Consider the following 21,700-nt stretch of genomic DNA (forward strand, 5'->3'; position numbering starts at 1 on the left):
CGTTGGAGCCGCGTCGCCGTACACCAAAGACACGGTCGCCGTACACCAAAGACACGGTCGCCCGTGACCCGTTGTACGCGACGCGAAACTCCAACAGTGCACCGAAGCTTGCTTGGGGGGGGGGGGGGGGGGGGGGGGGGGTCGAGAGCACAGGCGATTATGTCTAGCTGCATCGTGAGTTAGCTCGGGAGTGTGGTGTTACATACACAGATATTAAGGCATTGGCGCAGAGGATAATTAAATCCTTTCTGGCCTCACAAATTGCCCCATGCCGTTGCTGGGACTCGAACCTGTGGCACCGAATCGCCCGCAAATTGCAATACTAACCACGATGCACTCTGAGCTATTGAGGCATCCATAAAAAGGATGCTCTTTAACTCGAACCACTTGCATGGAGCCTACAATCTGCGCGGTCGATGCCGCTTACGAGCATGAAACAGTGGGCAGACCTGGCACTGTCTAGCATGTATTGATGTATGAATATCTATATACTGTATGTATGTCGAGGTTGACTGTTACATACATAGATATTAACGCACTGGCGCAGGGGATAATTAAATCCTTTCTGGCCTCACAAATTGTCCCATGCCGTTGTGTGTATGTATGTATGTGTGTATGTATGTATGTACGTAATGTATGTACGTATGCATATACATTACATTTAATAACGCCCCCGCCTATTTGCCACACAGACTCCCTTTTCCACCGTTAACGACATCTTCCTACGCAAAGAAGACCTTCATAAATTATTGACTTTCAATGTAGCTTAGTGGTTCTTTCTTTTGTACAGCTTATCCTCCTAAATATTACAAGTGTAGTCAAAGATTCCAAATAGCATGTCATTGTTTGACAATCAATAGGTCTAAATATATTTCACTAGCAAACAAACCTGAGGAAGGGTTTTGAACAGCCTTACGTATCTGAACGCAACGATTTTTATTTTTAATGTAACGGTATTTTAATCTGCAAACTGTTTTCAAAATGGCTGACCAAAATAATAAAATGCTTATCTTTGTATTATTATCAAATAATCCTCTGAGAGTACAGATATGATATTTAAATGATTAGTAAAAACAAACATACATCTTCATAATATTTAATGCACGAAATGAAACTATTGTAATTCAAAACTGATAATAAAACTAAACATAGTGTCAACAGAATATTTAGAAATACATGTAGTTCTGCTTGCCGGTTAAATGCAAATATATTTTTTTTAGCATAACTAATTAGTTCCAGTATGGTTGTGCTACGAATTGTGCTACGAATGAAACAGTTTTGTGTGAAACGCACCCCCCATCCACCCCCCCCCCCCCACCCCACCCCCTCCACACACACACCTAAAAACATTTTTTTTAAATTATAGCAACAATTTTCGTTTGTACCGAGTCACTTTTGAATGACGTTTGCTAGTGCCGAACAATCCGTCTCTTAACATTAACGATAACACGTTTTGTAAACGCCCACATTAAGAAACGCTCGGCAGATAACCAGCGTATGTTGTTGTTGGTTTTGTTTGCTTGTATGTTTGTTTTTTGTGGGGGTTTATTTATTAAATATTATTTTAGGTGGGAAAGTGGAGAGCAAAAATTAGTATAAATGTACATTGTTAATAATGTTGCAAAGGGTCATGAATATGTATTTTTTAAATCTACAGTTTATGCGAGAAATAATGTTTAATAATAATATTATTATAATGTTAAAATCGCAGTACTACAGTAAGAAAAGAGTGTGTAATAAAAACAGTGTCCAGTACCTTGTGTACAATCGTGTCCCATCCATCCTGGTAGACATCCACCAAAACACGTTCCATTATGTGTAGTACATGAAGTGTTTTTTGGATCACAATGACGGTCAGCACATGACTTGTTACAGTGAAGGCCATACTTCACACCTTGCTCACATGCTGAATGAATCCAAACAAAAATATTAGTGACGAGATAAGTCGGTTCCTTTATTTGCGTTTTCAAATTAATATTATTGTGTTACGTGTTTGCTATAATAAACCATTGTCTGGGTATAATCGGTAACTGTGATGTGTACAATTTGCAAACAAGAAGAGTAAGCAATATGTTTTTTTTCTTCTGGTCTTCAAGACCAATTGACACCCATATACATAAACCTTACTTTCAATATCACATCCTTGTTTTCTTTTTTGTATAGTGTTCTTTTTCCCCCATCAGCTTATACAGCTTAGCGTATCATTATTAGTATATTCATCTTCATCATCATCATCATCATCATCAGCAGCAGCAGCATGACATGTAATAGTATTCATATTAATACAGTTCTAAAAAATATATTAAAGGGACATTCCTGAGTTTGCTGCAATTTTTAAGATTAAGACTAACAGATACTTTTTAACGATTGTAATTACATATCAAATATATTTTTCTGCGAAAAATATTAGTGGCGGTATATTAAACACGTTTCTGATCGTTCTAATATTTGTACTAGGTTAAAATTTCATTTTATTTCCTGAAAATTAATTTTTCGTACGTACGAAATTATTTGAAGACAAAATCCAGTTTGGGCTTCTTACAAATATTAAGACAACCAGAAACACATTGAATATACAGACACTGATTGTCACGGTACATGCTCTTAATTTGTTTCGCCTGTGGCGATTTTAATTGTGTTAGGGTGCCGTGTGCAGTTTATTGCCCGTAGCCCAGGTGGACAACTTGTTACGTAATACTTTGCGCGATCTGGCTTTCCAATATGCACTTAGTCCCGCTGTGGAGGCCATGTGGCGAGTAGTTACGTAATACCTCTGCGAGTGCGGTTTCGACGACCGTGATTTTGGCGACGATGGCGTCAGTAGTCTGACGATCAGAGAGAAATATACCAGGTAGACTATGAGATGATACGTGAGGTGCCGCTTTGTTCCCTCAGGCCAATTCTGATTTTGGAATAAATAGCTAGAATTTAGAGAGATCTAGGAGAACGAATTTAGGACGGCTCCGAGGAACGTTAGTCCGTTTGGACTTTGGTAAATATCATTTCTGCTCTGTGTATAACCTTGATGTGATTGATGTGACTTAAATATTTTAATACTGTATTATACCAATATTCCTTAGACAGTGTCTTCGGTCATCTGACGAAGTAAATCGTAGACTTATTGTTCTAACATTATATGAGTATTTGGTAATATAAAGCTTAGCCAGTCATCCTAGAAGACCCTAGGTACACTGTAGGTTATTGTCTTTATTGTGATAAGTATTAATTCTGTGTCACAAGATTACTGAAAGAGTAGTTAGGGTTAATTAAAAATTAACCCGTTAGGAATAGAGCTGTAATTCCTTTATTAATTAAGTTCCCCAAGAAGCGTTCTAAATTATCACACGTTACTGAACGAGTAGTAAGGGTTAATTATAAATTAACCAGTTAGGAATGGTGTTGTAAGCGTTTCTCAATTATCATACGTGCGGGTGTGGTGTAACGGTGAAGTGATTCGCATATTGTGTAACTAGACACCCAGAGATTAACTAATTAAGTGATCAGTTCTGGGTTGTATTATTGTTGTTATTAATTTAATACTACGGCTGTACATTTGTCAGCGCAGATTAATACAGATTCCATAGTGTATTGTGTTTTTGTTGTGTTTTCTAGAGAAATAACGTGCTATAATAATATATACTTATATAAGATCGTATCTCTGATCATACCTAGAGACGAGCCATACTAGGTTTAACAGCCTGTTACAGAGAGATCTAATAGATATACAAGTAGGAGAGACATTTTGATAATCGTGTTTTATTCGGTTACGGGAATTATAGAATCCCCGTGACACTGATATTCTAAACAAGAAAATATATTTAATGTGTAAGTGTAATCGTAGAAATATTTTATTAGTCGGAAACATCTTACAATGCAGCGAACTAAGGAATGTCCCTTTAAAATCATATTTGGATTGAAGGCAACGTCTCATTGACTGTTAAACATATACATATGCAGCTGTTGGTAAAATATGGTATTCCTCTCTACTGTTATTATTCAGCACATTGTTATGTCTGTCTTGCTTATGACGTGTGTGTTGAATAAAACATGAAGTAGAAATGCATTGATAATATCAAATACCTTGAGCACAATCAACTCCCTGCCAGCCAGCTTGACACCCATCACCACCGCAGTCGCCTGTGAGAAGGTTGCAAGGTGTATTTGAAGACAAACAGTGACGTTCCTTGCAGTACTTTATACAGCCATGCCCATAGGTGTCGTTCTGGATACATGCTGTAGAGGAAAGAATAACCACTAAATGTACTGGCGACAGTAATATCCTGTATGCATTATTATGGGAACCCGTCATTTAATAGCAGCTTTTAATACCTCATATGAAATATGTTAAAATTGGTCTTAATAGTAGTGTCATTCTAATACGAAATTACATAAATCCGAAATTCAAAACAAATTTCTAATTTCAGATTTACGGTCAATAAAAAATGTTTAAATATACCAGCAAATGCAAGCGCGAGAGTAGCGCAATATTCAGGTAACGTGGGAAGTATCCATAGACTAACTACATAACTAGCTTTAAAAAAAAATAAGAGTCAGTAAAATATGAATATTGGTAAAATATTTTATTTCTCCAACTAGATAAAAAAACATGTCACTGTTAAAATAAAAATGACACCTTATCTGTGTGATAACTGCCCCTGCCCTTACTTAAAGATTAAAGATTGATTAAACAACACTCAGACACATTACAATGTGTAACAAGAGGACATTTTCAAATACATAATTAACATACATGACAAGAACAGGCGTCAACATAGAAGTATCTATAATTAACAGAACACAAGATATGCAAACAAAATGGCTAAAATATGCGGATAATGGTGGTGCATTACATAACGACAGCATACCTTTCATTTTCAAAAACGCTAGGCTTAATTCTTTGATATTGTTTTATATATTTTCTTCTAATATTTTCAATATTATAATTTTTACAATTAAATAAATAATGGTATTCATCTCCAATATCGGTATTACAAAGTTTGCATATTCTATTTTCTCTAGGAACGTTAAACCATCTGCCTGTTTCGATTGGTAATCTTAAATTTAACGTACGCAATTTAGTTATCCAACATCTATTTTAGTATGATAATCTCGACAAATAGGTTTCGAAATAAAATTATATTTTAAATAATGTATAAAATTGACCCCTAGAAGAGTTTGTAATTTCCGAGAACCACTGTTGTATAAATTGATCACAGAGGTTTTGTTTTAATTCTTGTTTATACGATTTGAAATCATTATTTTGATTGGTATAGATGTACCCCATTCCCGAGTTATCGAAAATACTTTTTATGAATTTCAACCATTTAAATTGATTTCTTTCACCACTGTTTAAAGAGAACATTAATTTATATAAAATACTACTAAGTTTATTTTCGTCTTTAACCAGTTTACTCCAAAATGACACCATTCGTAACTTTACTTGTATTTCTAAAGGGAACCTTCCTAATTCTCCATATACCATAAAATTTGGGGTACTTTTTTTTACCTTCAAAATCCGTTTGCATAACTGGAGATGAATTTTTTCTATTATTTGTAAATTTTCATAACCCCAAATTTCTGATCCATAGAATAAAATCGGTTCAACCATTGAATCAAAAAGTTTTAATTGTATATGAACTGGTATGCTATTGTTCCGTATTTTTGTGTATATGGCAAAAAGTGCTTTTTGAGCTTGGTCTACAAGATGTTGCTTTGCATTAGACAAATTCCCATTATATTTAAAACAAATTCCTAAATAACAGTAATAATCAACAGTTTCCAATCGTTCATCTTGCAACATAAATTCAACATTAGACCTCGACTTCCTCTTACTAAAAATAACAACTTTTGTTTTACTCGCATTAATGCTAAGATTCCAAGAGTTACAATAGTCATCAAATATATCTAAAGCATGTTGCATACCTTCAGGAGTTTCGGAGAAAATTACAGTATCATCTGCATATAATAGTACGAAAATTTCAATAAATATATGTAATTTGTTTTGGCAATTTTCTTTAATTATTTCCAGAGGAGATCCTTGAAACATTTTTTAAAAAATCTTCAAGATCATTTAGAAATATAATTTATAATTTCAAGATCATTTAGAAATATAATTTATAATTTTTTACCAAACGACAGATATATCGACAGTAAAACATGCATACAATATATGTTATCGCTCGTTGAATGACCTTTGCGAAGTCCAGCCTGATTCCTGTTTATTAAGTTTACTTCAGTAGCAAAAAGGTTCAGTCTGTTATTGATAATGGCAGTAAACAGTTTACCAACACAACTGATTAGAGTTATAGCTCTATAGTTGTCGGGATCCTGTGGGTTACCTTTATTTTTATATATTGGTTTAATTATCCCCACTGTCCAGCTGTCTGGTATGATACCCGTGTCTAATATAATATTAAACAGCTTAAAATAGACTGGGATTAACAGATGAGAATTTTTTTTATAGATATTCGTTAAGTATTCCATCAGCACCTGGAGCTTTGTTATTTTTTAACTTTAAGATTGTTTCAGATATTTCATTTTCTGTTATAACACTATTAAGAATGTTGTCAAACAAGGGATTTTCACACAATTCGTTTATGCTTATATCGTCCGTTATATCATCTATATCAACATGCGTATCTGCATTTAACGTTTTAAAATATTCATATAATGTATTTATTGGAATATCATGGTTTTTACGCTTATTATTTCAAAATTTATTCAAAGTATTCCAAAAGGCTTTTGGGTTAGAATTTGATAATGAATCAAGTTCTTTGGCACATTTTTCTTGATGTTTTTATAATTTAAATTAAGCTCTTTCTTGTATTCTTTGGATCTTTTTTTCAATAACATTTTGACATCATTAGACTTATCTGCTGAGTACCTGTTTTTTACTTCATGAAATGCATCTCTCTTTATTTTACACTCCTTGTTAAACCATGGCTTCGAATTACCAGAAGTGTATCTATGTTTTGATAAACCAAACACACTGGTTGCTGAATTGATAAATAAACTACCTAGATCGGTTACAATATGATTTACCTGTTCAGTTGTAACGCTATAACTATCAATAAGGCTATCCAAGGCTCCATTAATTTTTGCTAACAAATCATCGTCATTAAGTGCCTGTTTAAATTCGTCTGCTTTATTTTCATCCCATCGTATATGGTTTAGGTGTATGTCAGGGTTATCTGCATGAAGCTGGGCAGTGTCATTGGAACTTATTACAAAGTGTAACTGCCTGTGTATATCGGAGAACATCGGGTTAAAATCAAGGATTTCAAATTCAGTAAGTAATTTAAAGGCATCTGGTGCAAGTATTAAATAATCAACTAGACTAGACTCTTTACACGTCATACGTCCAAAATGTTGATCTTTAAATAACCGACCATTGGCAATAAACAAGGCACAACGTTTACACATTTCTATCAATTTTATACCATAGTTATTGTGTCTTGTACTATCCTCACTGGTTCTTTCTAAAGGAATATTTAAATCAACACGTTTTTGAAATGAAAACATATTTTCCAAAAGTAACTCATCACTAACTATTTCTAACATTTCTAATAAATGTTCATCAGGCATAACAAAGTCAAGCATTGTAGACGTTCTGGAATTAAAATCACCAAGGAGAAAAATATTGTTAGTATCACTAGAAAACATAATCATTTCGTCTTCTAATTCATAAAAAGCATTATCAGAAGAATACCTTGTATCCAAATAATATTTTATCATTCATAACTGACAAAATATTTACAATCTCAAACCATGGAACATATCCTGATTCAGAATTTAAAAAATTAATACTTTTTGCTAAAACCTTTTTATAAATAACAATAATTCCACCAGATTTCTTGTCACAAACTTTTCTGTTCTTCACATGAATTCATAACCGTTAGGTAATTGCAATTCAACATATTTGTCCAACTTTGTCTCCGCAAAAACTAAAATATCATACTTTTGTATTTAAACATGAAAACCAGGATTTAATCATTTAGATTTTGTACCACAAACGTTGAGAAAAGTGATATTTAAAGTTTTACTGGTGGTGCACCCTCCACCCTCAGATGTGACTGATGTGTTGTCCTATTTACGGGTGGTGTTTTGTGTGTTGGGGGGAGAACGAGTCGCCTGATTCGTTTGCTGTTGTGCAGGTTGCGATGGTTCATATGGACCACCATTCACCATAATCTGGTCATAGACCAGCTTTGCCCTGATGCCCCTTCGTTTCAGTTCTTTTAACTTGGGGATTAACCTGGACCGCCTCTGGTTTATTTCATATGGATATTGCTGGTGTACAGAGAACTGGGGTTTGTTTCGGAGCCTCACTGGTACTGCCTTAAATACTCGATCATGATCGCTGAAGCGATTAAATCGGGCGATGATGCTGCGTGGTTTGCCATCAGTACGAGGTCGTAAACGATGTACGTTTTGGAACATAATGCTGTCCGCTTCCTGGATATCCAATTCGTCCTTCAAAAATGTTTTTAGGACTGCCTCCGTATCCTCTTGCTCATCATTACTGGGAATGCCACCAAATATAATGTTATATTTCATAGAATGTGTTTGGAATAATAGAAAAGTTTCTTTCAGTTCATAGTTTTCATTTTCAAGGTAACTGTTTTCGTGTTCCAAATTTTCAACACGATGATTAGTATCGTGACGCTGCTGTTCGGCTTCTTTCATTGTGTGTTCATGTTGTTTTTGTATATTTTTTATTTCTTGAATTTCACCTTTCATTTCGCAAATTATTTGTTCCATGTTTTCAAATTTGCTACATATCGTTTCTAGCAAGTCTAGTTTCGATAGTCTCACTCCTATGAATCTCTCCATGTTGTTCATTGTCTCACACATTACATGCATATATGTCACCAGTGCATGCATATTAACTGGATGGAGGTACGGTGGAGGTGGCAATTGCATTGGTAAGTCACTGCGGTTCAAACATGGCGGCGGCATAGTGACAGGTGTAGTGCCAGGTGTTACGTTTTGTTTACATTCACCTGTAACATGCAACGGTGTACTGTGACTCACTGGCTGTGACATGTGTTGTGCGTGCATATTGCCATCAGGTAATATATTATCACCACTGTTACTGTATGTTCGTGCAACACATGCTGGTTGATTTGTTTACACTCAGTGTCCACAATGTGAGTTGCATTCAATGGAGTAGCATAATCTTTTTGAGACGTTTGTGAGCGACTTATCGAATCATTACCACTCATAGAAGATGCCGGTGTAGCAGAATACAAAGAGTCATGAGCTTGTGCAATAATTTCAGATACCTGAATGTCTGAGGCTGGAATAGGCGTTGGTGCGGCGGCGGCCATCTTGGACGTGCTTTTCAATGGTGGGGTGTGGCCAGTTTTAGAATGTTTAGACTTCTTCCTCTTTACCTGTCCAGACATTACTAATTAGACGCGACTAGGAGAACACTAACAGTCAGTATTTAAATCTGCTCGTATTTACAATTAAAACTTGGTATACTGTGCATATTTTCCATATTTACCCGGAGCTCTGTTCAAGACGTCTTGCCTGTTCTGTCATGCGCACCACCCTACTGCGTAGGTATGGCCTTGGGCTAATGATACTATCGATATATGATAGCAATTAATGTTTGATAATCTTAACTGAATATACCGACCTCAATAGAACAATTATTATAGTCTTGGAATCTGCTTTTAGCATACAGTTATAAGATATTAAACGCCATAAAATGAAAACATAAGAGTTCCATAACTTTAAGTGAAGCGTAGCGGTCATAAATATCTATAAGAGTCCCACAACAATAACATAGTTGGCAATAGTGGGCCCATTTGCATTACCCTGGTTTTATTGTTAGAGAGGAATGGCGGAGAAAATTCTATAATAAACAAAACGGCGGTACAGTCCACTTATGTGTTCCCAAAATATATCAGTCATTTCAATGTGCCCGTCTTAGTTGGCAATAATAACCACGCCTTTGACCGTCCGACCGTGCAACTTGCTATCCATCCACACATTATCCTTCCTTCAATCCACCATTCCTTCCAGCATCTGCCTAACCATCCATCCGTCTATGCATTATCCATTCAATGATCATTTTACCTCGCTTGCACTCGGTTCCACTCCAGCCTGCTTGACATCCACCAACACACGCCCCCGTCTTGACATCACAGGACGAAGACGAATCGGCACAGTGGCGATCTGCACATACCTTCTTACAGTTATAACGACCGTACGACACGTTCTGCTCACATTCTAATAAACGAAGACAAAAACAATAACGTGTGAGGTGTATGCAAAATAATAATCTGCAAACCAATCGAAAAACACAACCTCCAATCCCCTTCCCTAAAACAACAAACACACACACAAAAACGAAATTTACAAACGAATGTTCTAAAAAATGGAGAAAAACTTAATAGAAATTAATTCCTCACCTTAACTTATTTGTATTATTCAGAATGCCACAAGGTGGAAGGGAAGCTAATGTACTTATCAGTCATACGCTGGTGTACTGTATTTGAAAGTGTGGATTCTGACATAAGTACATATATACCATTTATTGTCAGGTGCGTTTTTCTTTTTTAACTTTGCATCCATATTGCTATTACTTGAAATTTCATTACAAACTGTTTCTAAAAGTGCGTATATAGTGATCAATATTACATGGGAAGAAGAAAGTTAAGAGTTTGTTTTCTTTAATGACACCACTAGGTCATAATGATTTATTAATCAACTGTTATGGTAAGTAAAACATTTGGTATTTGTTTTACTCTTAGAGGAAACCCGCTACATGTTTCCATTAACAGAACAGGATGGTTTATTTCACTTTTAGGGAACTCTGTTACAGCGAGAGACGATTCGTAATGGGAAATAGAACGGGAGCCTAATTCACAAAGGTCTCTTAGGCTCTGTTACACAACACAGCATCCTCTTTGCAAGGCTTTTATCATTGCACTGTGAGATCGCAAGGCTGCGAGAGTGTAGTGAATTAGGCCCCAGTTTTGTAACATACTGTACACAAACTGGAGTGATATTCAGTAATCTATCGTGAAATTAAGTTGAAATTATTATTTGTTACAAACAAAACATTTATTAAAGCAGGCAATACGTTGTCTCATTATTTCAATGTTAGTGCGTAGATAATTAACAATAATTGATTGGAATTGTATCGATGTTTTGATTTAAGTATTTCCTTGAGAAAAAAAAAATGAAAATTGGAATCAACTTGTTATGATGATGGATTTTCTTACTTTCCAGGCCTTCTAGGTTTTGATTTATTAATTTTAATGAAAATATTTTTTACGCCAAACTATTGCAATAAAAATGTAACTTAAGCAAGGTAACAATTTCTTTACACATAGAAACGTCATGTAACAGTCTTCTGTCGACAGGGTTACAAGTTTCACATTGCATATATTTTGTGTCGATGGATCCACACTGTTTTTAGAAAGTATTGATGTTTCTCTGAATATTTAGATCAGTTACAGAGAATGACTATGGAGGACATTACACCTAACGCGTGCCCATATACATACGGGCTCTTTTTTCTTGGGGGGGGGGGGGGTGCTGATGTTTTTTCTGAATCTAGAAGTTTCAAACCAAAATGTCCGAATCACATTTCCTTCAGAGATGTAACGATACACTTACCTCACGAAATGACAAATACGTATTACGATGCATAGCCCATGATACGACACGTGTCACCATACCTGATGCATGGTGTTTTTAGTCTTTGTTGTTTGTATATTTCACAACAAATCATAATATCTCGCCAAAATCTTTGTAGACGAAAAACATGATGCATTCTAAATGGTTAAATAACACACGGACACACACACGCACGCACACGCACACACACACACTCAGAGCGAGATAGAGAGAGAGAGAGAGAGAGAGAGAGAGAGAGAGAGAGAGAGAGAGAGAGAGAGAGAGAGAGAGAGAGAGAGAGAGAGAGACAGAGAGAGACAGAGACAGAGAGAGACAGAGAGAGAGAGACAGAGAGAGAGATAGAGACATGCATACATACAGACAGACACACACACGACATATCAATTGCAATAAATCATGGTTCTAAAGACAACATTGTTTATGCTAAAGAGACGTTTTGGGGATAATACATACAAATGATCGAAACCAAACTGTGTGTGTAACATTAATGTAGGCTTGTGCACAAAGACAAACTGTATTCTAAATAATTAGTGCAAGTTCTAAAATGTTTTGACTACGAAGTCTTCTATATTGTCTAAATGTAATTTTAAAAAAATATCAAAACCATTATAAAATACCATTTAATGCCAGCATATAAACCACGTATTGCGCGTTCATCGTAAAGAAACTGTAATATGTCGAAAAGAAATCGTTTTATTGATCGTTAAGAAACGCCTCTTTCCGTAACAGAGTTCGCTAGCAATGCATATTATTTTTCCCACACATGACAGGACATACCACGACCTTTGATATACCAGTCATGAGGTACTGGTTTAAACGACAAAACAAAGCAGTTACAGAATGGGTTCACTGAGATGGTTCAATCCTATGACGAAGAGGTGAATAAGATAAGAAGGAAAACTGAAGTTCATTTGGCAATGCATGGACTCATGCTGGCATTAGTTTACATGTAAGATTGAATATGCATATAATAATGATAATTACAAGTTATTACACAGAAGCAAAACACAAACTAACAATATATATATATATATATATATATATATATATATATATATATATATATATATATATATATATATATCCAGGCATCGAATAAGCCGTAACGGTTGTTCAGGTTACTAGTGTTACTATGTGCCAAGGTGGTCGCGAACGACACTTCATTCTGGACAAAACCATACTAAACAAAACCACTACCGTCTAACGTTTGGTAGTTGAGTGACATCCAGATTTAATGTGCAAATACAATTATCAGTACAACGAGAATGGTGATTTGATTGAATGTACACAAAAGTGTCAGTGCATCGGTGGAGGAATATTTCAATAATAAAATAAATATAAATTGTGGGGGTTGTTGTTGGTGTTTTTTTTGGGTTGTTTTGGGGGTGGGGTGGGAGGGGCACCAGATATTCATAGCATGCACATGCATTGCATTTTATAAATTAAGTTTCAAAACAATATGGATACACAGCTGTTATGTTTGGCGTTATATACGCACGAGTGTATACTGTTATGCCAGCATATAAAACTCGACAAAATATACAAGAAAATATTATCAGTACTTATATTTAATAATGTGTACGAAACAAATCAGTATTGGTTACCTGTACAAGCGATGCCTTCCCAGCCATGTTGACAGCCGTTGTCACACGCACCACTAATATGATTACAACTTGAGTTCCCATTGCAATGTCGGGCTGAACAGCGATACAAACAGCTGGAACCATACCTCGGTGATCCACAAACTAACGAAGAAAGATGTTTTAATCAAATGTATTTTGATTGGACCACCTACTGTACTAAGGGTGTAACGATATTATAGGGTTACGGTATGGTTCGCGATACAAAATCATGTATGTTTTCTTTAACGACCCCACTATCGATATATAACATATAATAATATTAAAACAATGCTGCATTGTTGGTCTACAGAATAAAATACATATTGAAAAATGTAATCTTATTGTTTTATAATGTTCCCTTTATTGTGTATACATATCATTACCCCGTGGTTATTGTTTGGCAGTACGTGTATTCTGGAGTGTGACACACTGATATGCTTTAGTCGTATCGACGTGCCCTAACAATATTTCTTAGTGGTACAGCGTTTTTGAGGTTAGAAACTAATAGGTTCGAAATTGTGAGTTTCACAAAATACCCAGTTTAACTGTCTTAATTATATAGAATTTGAAAAACATGTTCTTTATTCACTGTCATCTTAATGCTGATGTTAAGTGTAGATCTTTTTAGAAAAGCAGTAACTACTGTAGTAAACTTTAATAACATTTTAGCCTCCCGGATATTGGAAACCTTACAGTAAAATGCTGCCATCTTATTTCGTTCGTCTCCAAAACAATTTGTATGATTATAGACATATGCATAATTTATGCTTTTTAGTTTTATGTCTTGCAAATACAATACTTTTTTTCTGATAATCTTTCAATAGTTCTGAAATCTCTCATAATTCCAAAGGAGTGGCTTGTGTACATTTCTTGTTGTATTATTGTATTATTCTGGTTGTACTCTTGTTGTTTAAGCTGTGCAAAAGTGAGACGTAAATAAACATTTCCTCTGTATGTATGTCTGTCTGAAATAATGCTGAATAAGTATATTGTTCCAGCAAGCCATTTACAAGGATCCCCTTACATGCTAAGAAATCGGAATGATATTTCTTTACCCCTTGCTAGAACTAATTTACTTCAATCTTCATTTATCTATTCGATAATAAAACTTTGGAACAACCTACGGGCTGAAATTCGAAATTGTCAAAACATATCTACATTTTAAAAAACCCAATAAAACCCGATGTCCCGTGCGTTGCGCCATACTATTCATTTGGTAATAGAAGAGAAAATGTATTACATACCAAATTAACACACATGTGTAGTGATTTAAAAGCAGACTTATATCGAGTTGGTCTTAGCACCGATTCCTCGTGCAGTTGTGGGTATAATTTTGAAAACAATTATCTTTTTTTTCTGTGAATGCATTTTATATGGAAGGTAAAGATTTCAGCCAATAGATTTACAACTAGTTTTAAATGGTAAAAATACTCTAAGTGAAGAAGACAATAAAGAAATATTTGTTCCTGAACATACGTATATAAATGAAACAAAACCTTTCCCTTAAGTAGTAAATACAGTATGGATCTTTAAAATTATTACTATTTATTTATTTGCTTTATTGCTATTATTATTATTTGCGTAGCCATTATGTAATCATTACGATGCCTTGTTTGTGTTTTGCGTTTTCTTTTATCAAAACTGCTGTCTAATTATCGAGCACATAGAAAACTTTATTGCGTGTCTTTTTTCTGTTTCCTTTATTCTTTTTTTTCCAATAATATTTATTTCTGTTCATATTTAAATTGCAAAAATATATTACTGTCGTAATATGTATGCATTTTGGAGAAGGCCTAGTAAGTTTTGTAACATGTGTCTAATCCATTTGTTCTTTAAAAAGCAATAAACTATGTTTCAATCAAGCAATCAGCAAGCCATTGGCAAACAATTTCGGACACAAGCCTATTAATATTAGCTTAACATAACATCAAATCAAATTATGCGTGGAGTTATGCGTTACTGATAGTTGTAATTAACAGTGGGAACTAAAGTGTCAAAGGCAAATATGTATTATACGTAGGGTATCGTTTATTACATATAATATCGTATATTATATAGCAAATATATACAACGACAGATATATCCAATGTTGATGGGCCAGTATTTGAACAAAAACGTGTAAACTCTATGGGGGCGGGGAGGTTAAGTTTAATTAAATGATAAAAGTCAATTTAAATGTGTTCAGGTATAGCTACAATGATGCATGGACAGATAATTGTAACGTGGACAGAAATATCGTGATATCGACTGATCGTTAAATTTTTTTTCGTATATGTAAATTTGTTTCCTTCTGTGCTATTTTGTGTACTCGTTCGGTTTGACGGTTCGTTTATTTTTATTTGTTATTTTTGTTCTTGTTTGTTTTGGGGGATTTTGTTTGTTTTTTTGTTAACTGTTGTTTTGCTTTGTTGATTGTTTCGTTTTTGCCGGGTGGGGTTGGTTGTTGGGGGATGAGGGTGGGGGGGGGGGCTTCTTTGTGTGTGTGTGTGTTTGTTGTTTAGTGTCAATTATAGTTTTCTAAGTTTGGGACATTTGCAGTAACGCTATTAACACTGGTTTTAGTAGTCACTATTAGTTTGCGTAATAAATAGAGTATTGCTGATTGTTTGTGGGGGTTTGTTGTTCCAAATATTGTTTAATTATATCAGTATGCTATTTGAAGGAACTAGCCTCATTCAAAAACAAACACTATTATATGCATGGACAAAAATTAGAGATGCATATGAATTTTATTTATAACGTAAATAATCATAATCATGTGACACATAGTAGCCGATGTGTATTTGTGTTCTGGGGTGACGTTACACATGCATTCATTAATGCTCTCATTATGCTTAACCTTACGCCAAACGGTAGGAATGGGAGATCCTGTTAACAGTAAAATATATCGTGTATGCAGCTTCCCCCAGACAGTATGGGTGCATACCATGGCCTTTGTTACACCTGTTGTGGAGCACTGGTTGGAACGAAAAATAGGACAATGGGTCAACCGAACGGGATGAATCTCAGCATCAGGCGAGTGCTTTGCCACTGGGCTATATTCCGCCCTGACATTCTTTTGGAGATTTGTCTGCCTAATTCCTAAAATATTATGTTTTTGGATGGGGCCAGTTCCTTGAAATGACCAAACACCAACACGCACCACCCTATGTCGTGATGGTTACCAGTGGCGGATCCAGAAAATCCATTTAGGGGCCCCCAATGACAATAGGCGGTATGCCAAGGGAACTTTTGGGGAGGTTCAGAGGGGATCGCAAAACAAAATGAAAATCAATATACAATAAAATTATAATTGTCGCAAAATTTTGGGTGGGGCCTCCACCTAGGTCCGTCTCTGGTTACCATAAAGCTGAAAAGGATTCCATCGTTGTTCAAAACAAGTATTCGACAAACAAAGTGTTTGAAATAAGGTATATAGTTACATTTTGTTTTAATTAACGACAATCCTAGAACACGTTGCTTTATTGGTCATAGTTTGCTGAATGTTGGTAATGCTGACACATAGTCTTCAGTAGAAACCCGCTACATTTCCATTTAACAGCAATGTATATGCAATTTCTCCCAGAGAGGACATACACGTATCCCTTTATATACCAGCATAGGGGTACTGGCTGAAACGGATAAAAACAAATGGGCCCGCCGAGGTTCAGTCCTACGATCCAAGCGTCTCAGGCGAGCGCTCTACACTCGAAACTACATCCTGACATCAGTGTTCACAAATCTGAAATGTTTACTGTTAAAAAGACAATGAGTTAAAAACTTGAAAATCCGGTAAAATGCAACTTTACATCTAGCTGAACACGTGACGGGACCGGAACAGTTTTCAATGACAAATCTGTCGTTATATTGGTTTTCCAGCTCAAAATAAAATTATCTAAAATATAAATATTATCGGGTTTTTATTGTTTTATTTTTTTTTGGGGGGGGGGGGGGTTTGGTGTGTGTGTGTGTGTGTGTGTGTGTGTGTGTGTGTGTGTGTGTCAGCAACATTGTTCGAGTGGTGTGGCTTTTGTTTATAGTTAAAACGTTTTCCTTAATTAGTAAATAATGTATGGTCCGTTTTGTATAATCTCTACAAAAATCCAATTATGATGTCTTGTATGTGTTTTGATTATAGCAAACATACCGTCTGATTATCGAACAAATAGCGAACTTAAATTACTGCTTCTCTTCTTGCATACTGTCATTCTTTCTTTCTTTCTTTCTTCATTCAGTAATATACATTTCTGATCATATATAAATAGCATAAATATGTCACTGTCGTGATGTGTATATATCATGAAGAATACCTAATGAGTTGCAAAACATGCCTAATCCATTTGTTTTTCAAATGCAAAGAAAATAATATGTTTCAATCTATCAAAAGCAGTTAGTTCCGCGTTGCTTAGAGAAAGATAACTCACTACTTTCCTAAAAATTGACATACTTGTTGATTATTTCCTGATTATCGATAACTTTCATTGTTTTAAAGGATTGTGCTAGTCAAAAACAAAGAACAGGAAATAATGTTTTGTTACGGTGATAATATTATGGAAATGAAAAATGCAGCGATACTATACGATACCTTGTGTACAGTCTTCTCCTTTCCAGCCTGGTTGACATCCACCTGTACCACATTCTCCTGTCTCTATGTCGCAGGTTGTAGAGTGATTGGCACACTGACGTTTCTCACATAGCTTGCTACAGTTAGACCCGTACGTGACGTTCTGTAGACATGCTGATTTCAAAACAAACAAAAATGGTTGATGATATTTATAATAGTCAAAATGCTCTTTGATTACTGAACTGGACAGCTAATTGATATAAAGTTAAAGTGACTTCTGGCTCAAAATATCGTCTTTTAAATAGACACTTTTAAAATGTGATATTGGTGTATCACCGTGGGTAAATAAACACCTATTATATAACTGAAATATATAAATGATCCCAAACATCGTTGTAGTTGGTTACCTTGCGTACAGTCGGTTCCGTTCCATCCAGGAAAATAAAGAAAGAAAGAAATGTTTTATTTAACGACGCCCTCAACACATTTTAGTTACGGTTATATGGCGTCAGACATATGGTTAAGGATCACACAGATTTTGAGAGGAAACCCGCTGTCGCCACTACATGGGCTACTCTTTCCGATTAGCAGCAAAGGATCTTTTATTTGTGCTTCCCACAGGCAGGCTAACACAAACCATGGCCTTTGTTGAACCAGTTATGATCACTGGTCGGTGCAAGTGGTTTACACCTACCCACTGAGCCTTGCAGAGCACTCACTCAGGGTTTGGAGTCGGTATCTGAATTAAAAATCCCATGTCTCGACTGGGATTCGAACCCAGTACCTACCAGCCTGTAGACCGATGGCCTAACCACGACGCCACCGAGGCTGGTTCCATCCAGGATGACACTTTTCAGCTTTACACCGTCCCGTCTTTCTGTTGCATGTAGATGAAGACAGGCAGTTGCGTTCCGTACATGACTTGTTACAGTTAGGTCCGTACGTGTGTTATACAAACATTCTCTCAAATCAAACAGCATGATACTGGTAAGCCTTATTTTTCACGAATGTTCAGATTGCAAATTCCTGATGATTTTTTTTTTTCGTTTTCGTTATTCTGTAAACTGATTTCGTGTTTATCGGGGTTTTTTCTGAAATGGTTCGTTGTAATAACAGGCGTGCCTAGAGATACAAAAAGCACAATGGCCATGTCCGTGCAGTAACGGATGGCATTAAAACGAGGGACGTCAGCTAGAGCACAGGGTGTTCGCCAGAAGAGAAAGAATTTTTTTTTTTTTCTAATCAAGTTGAAGAACCGACTTCTACCAGGGAGGGACCAAGCGCAGTTCCTGTCGCGGAGAATGTGATCGGTGAGTGTATACACGGTAGTAGTGGCAGGTACCGATAATACATTTTGATAGTATTTTACAGCACACCCATTCTGTTTCAATAATCCACACTCCCGTCCTCCACTGTCGGCGCCTCCTCGGGTTTTAAATAATAATACCATTCCTGTACTAGAGGAGAGTAGTTTTGATAGTGTAGCATACCATATTCCGCTAAGGTTAAAGGAGAAAATTTGGAGAGGAGAGTATATCGAAATGCCATTGCTTCTCAAGTCTCAACGGAGTTTAATAGCACAACATCAAAGGGCGAAAAAGTGTTTATCTCGCAATTATCAACTGTCCCAACAAACAATTTCAAACATTCACACTTGGATAACGGTTTTTATTGTATACAAAAGCATAATGCTTGAAAAATTTCCAAAAAAGGCACAAGAACTTTCGAAATAATGGAAACCGGTTGGGTTAATTATGATTTACAGTTTCGTCTTTAAAAAAGCACAAAAAAAACAAGAAAAAAGCACGCTATCCAAATTCTTCATGGGGAATAATTAACTGCGAAAAGTGGGCAATGTATGTACTAACGGGAATAACACATAAGACAAGCGTTTTTACCGCTTAATACTGGTATCGGCCAGATGACCTCATATCGGAGTCGTGCTACGGCTATTAAAGGTAGACTAAACTCCAATAAGAGCCTTATGTGTTGGAAAGATGCATACCCGGAACACCAACACATACTGAAACTTTAACAAATGAAAAACGCGTAATTTATTCCTGCTAACTTGGGGCAGCCATTTTGTTTCGTTTGTGTGACGTCCGGTGGTATAGCTTGGGGCGAAGTGACGTCAGCTCTGTCCAACTTATCTATGTACAGTGTAAACAAACGCTCTAATTTACGACAAGGCGTTTCGCTTTCACCAACCTGACTTGTAAAACAACATAAATGACATGATCGTATAATAAACTATTTAACTAAATATATTTCAGTTTGCATCAGTATAACGAAATGGAGTTATAGTATTATTTTTTCTTTACAAAAATCCAAAGAAAGCATGCATATTATTAGGCCTATTGGCAGGACACGTTCGAGCAAAATCGATCACTCACGATACCCAAGTGATAATTTTCTTTTCTTTTGGACTACGTAATTGGTCAGTTTTGTGATTTTAGATGGGAAAGTTTACTTAATCAAGGGTTTTGTAGAATTACTTACAGTAATAAAGCAGGACGGCTGGTAATGTCCATTACGATTTGAGGTTATCACACAATACCCTGTGATCTTAATAAAAGAGGCACGTCTTTTTAGTGTGTCTAGACACAGTGTCTGAAGACCGTCTAAATATGCACCTGCCAATCAAGAACGACAGGTACAGGCCACAGAAAGAAAATACCAATTTACCAAAAAAAACTCCGACTATTATTTCAGTACGTGGGTTAATTTATGTACAAAACATAATACAGTTATTCCAACACTTATTTTGTATTGAAAAATAAACCACATATACACGTTGCTGTGTTACAGGGATGGATATTATTACAGAACATTGCGATGCATCCGCAAAAATCAGGTATGTTTAGTTTTTTCAGTTCAAAGACTAATGCCTGACATGACACGTTAGACATTACATAAACACCAGCTCGCCAGAGGGCGTATTCACTGGGATGGTACAAAATGGCTGCGCCTGTTATATATAATAGCCGTCACATTTAACCGTTTTATTAATTAACTATACGATTATACTTGTTGACAGTACGCAATAATGTGCATTATGTATTGTTGAATATGCATGCCAGTCCAAAAGCCTTGCTGTAGCATTCCTTTAATCAAACTAGAAGGTCGACATTAATGACACGCAACACAACAAACTATTGCTGGGGTACAACAAGGGCAAATGTATGTTTAATTTCCGCTGCAGATTTAGACTTTCATGCGACAAGTGTGGGGAAGCCCATCCCACTTTCCAGTGTTTTCGTTAATTCGAAGGCAAGTCGCCGCTAATGCAACAGCGAACCAACTTCTCTGAGATACACGCCAATCAAATACACTGTATTAGAATCATATTTACGCAAATATCCCGACGAGCATTCTAAGTTAGATTTGTTCAATGGCTTTAAGTTTGTTTTATCTCTCCATTGCTATAATGGTACAACAAATCTTGTCAGTGTCAAACAAGCACCCAGAGTATTAGCTCAAAAAAATAAATAAATAAAAAATTCATGCTGGCAGAGTGCTGGACCATGCTCTTATAAAATACTTTCAAACTTAAGAATTTCTCTCTTATGGTTGGCGTCAAAAAACAAACAAAACAGATTTCCGGGTAATTCATCACCTTTCTTACCCAGATAATTTTTTCCTGAATGACTTTATCGACCCAGAATTTTTTTTCGGTCAAATATATAAAAATGGATGATGCAGTTTTAATGATACAGGAACTTGAACAAGGAGCATTACTTGCCAAATGTTACATTAAGAAAGTGTTTCGGTTATTTCCCGTCTCGCAAATGTTTTTTTATTTTTTTTTTCGAATTGCTAGGTTTTAAATTTCACGGGAATTATTACTTTGACAAACATTTCCCCATGGGGGCCTCTATCA

The 21,700-nt window shown here is 35.8% G+C and overlaps 1 protein-coding gene across 1 annotated transcript in view; it reads right to left on the minus strand.

Annotated features, from left to right (window-relative positions):
- Positions 1-912: 912 nt before the first annotated feature.
- The window catches only part of LOC121374542 (multiple epidermal growth factor-like domains protein 10), a 43,177-nt gene continuing 22,389 nt past the window's right edge, over positions 913-21,700 (minus strand). Inside the window, exons 7-12 of the mRNA XM_041501646.1 lie at positions 17,842-17,994; positions 13,260-13,400; positions 10,087-10,239; positions 4,081-4,233; positions 1,745-1,906; positions 913-920 (exon numbers count right to left, since the gene is read on the minus strand). Of these exons, the coding sequence (XP_041357580.1) occupies positions 913-920; positions 1,745-1,906; positions 4,081-4,233; positions 10,087-10,239; positions 13,260-13,400; positions 17,842-17,994 (770 nt within the window). The remainder of the gene's footprint in view (positions 921-1,744; positions 1,907-4,080; positions 4,234-10,086; positions 10,240-13,259; positions 13,401-17,841; positions 17,995-21,700) is intronic.

Source organism: Gigantopelta aegis, chromosome 6 (genome assembly GCF_016097555.1).
Source record: "Gigantopelta aegis isolate Gae_Host chromosome 6, Gae_host_genome, whole genome shotgun sequence".
Taxonomy (NCBI): domain Eukaryota; kingdom Metazoa; phylum Mollusca; class Gastropoda; order Neomphalida; family Peltospiridae; genus Gigantopelta; species Gigantopelta aegis.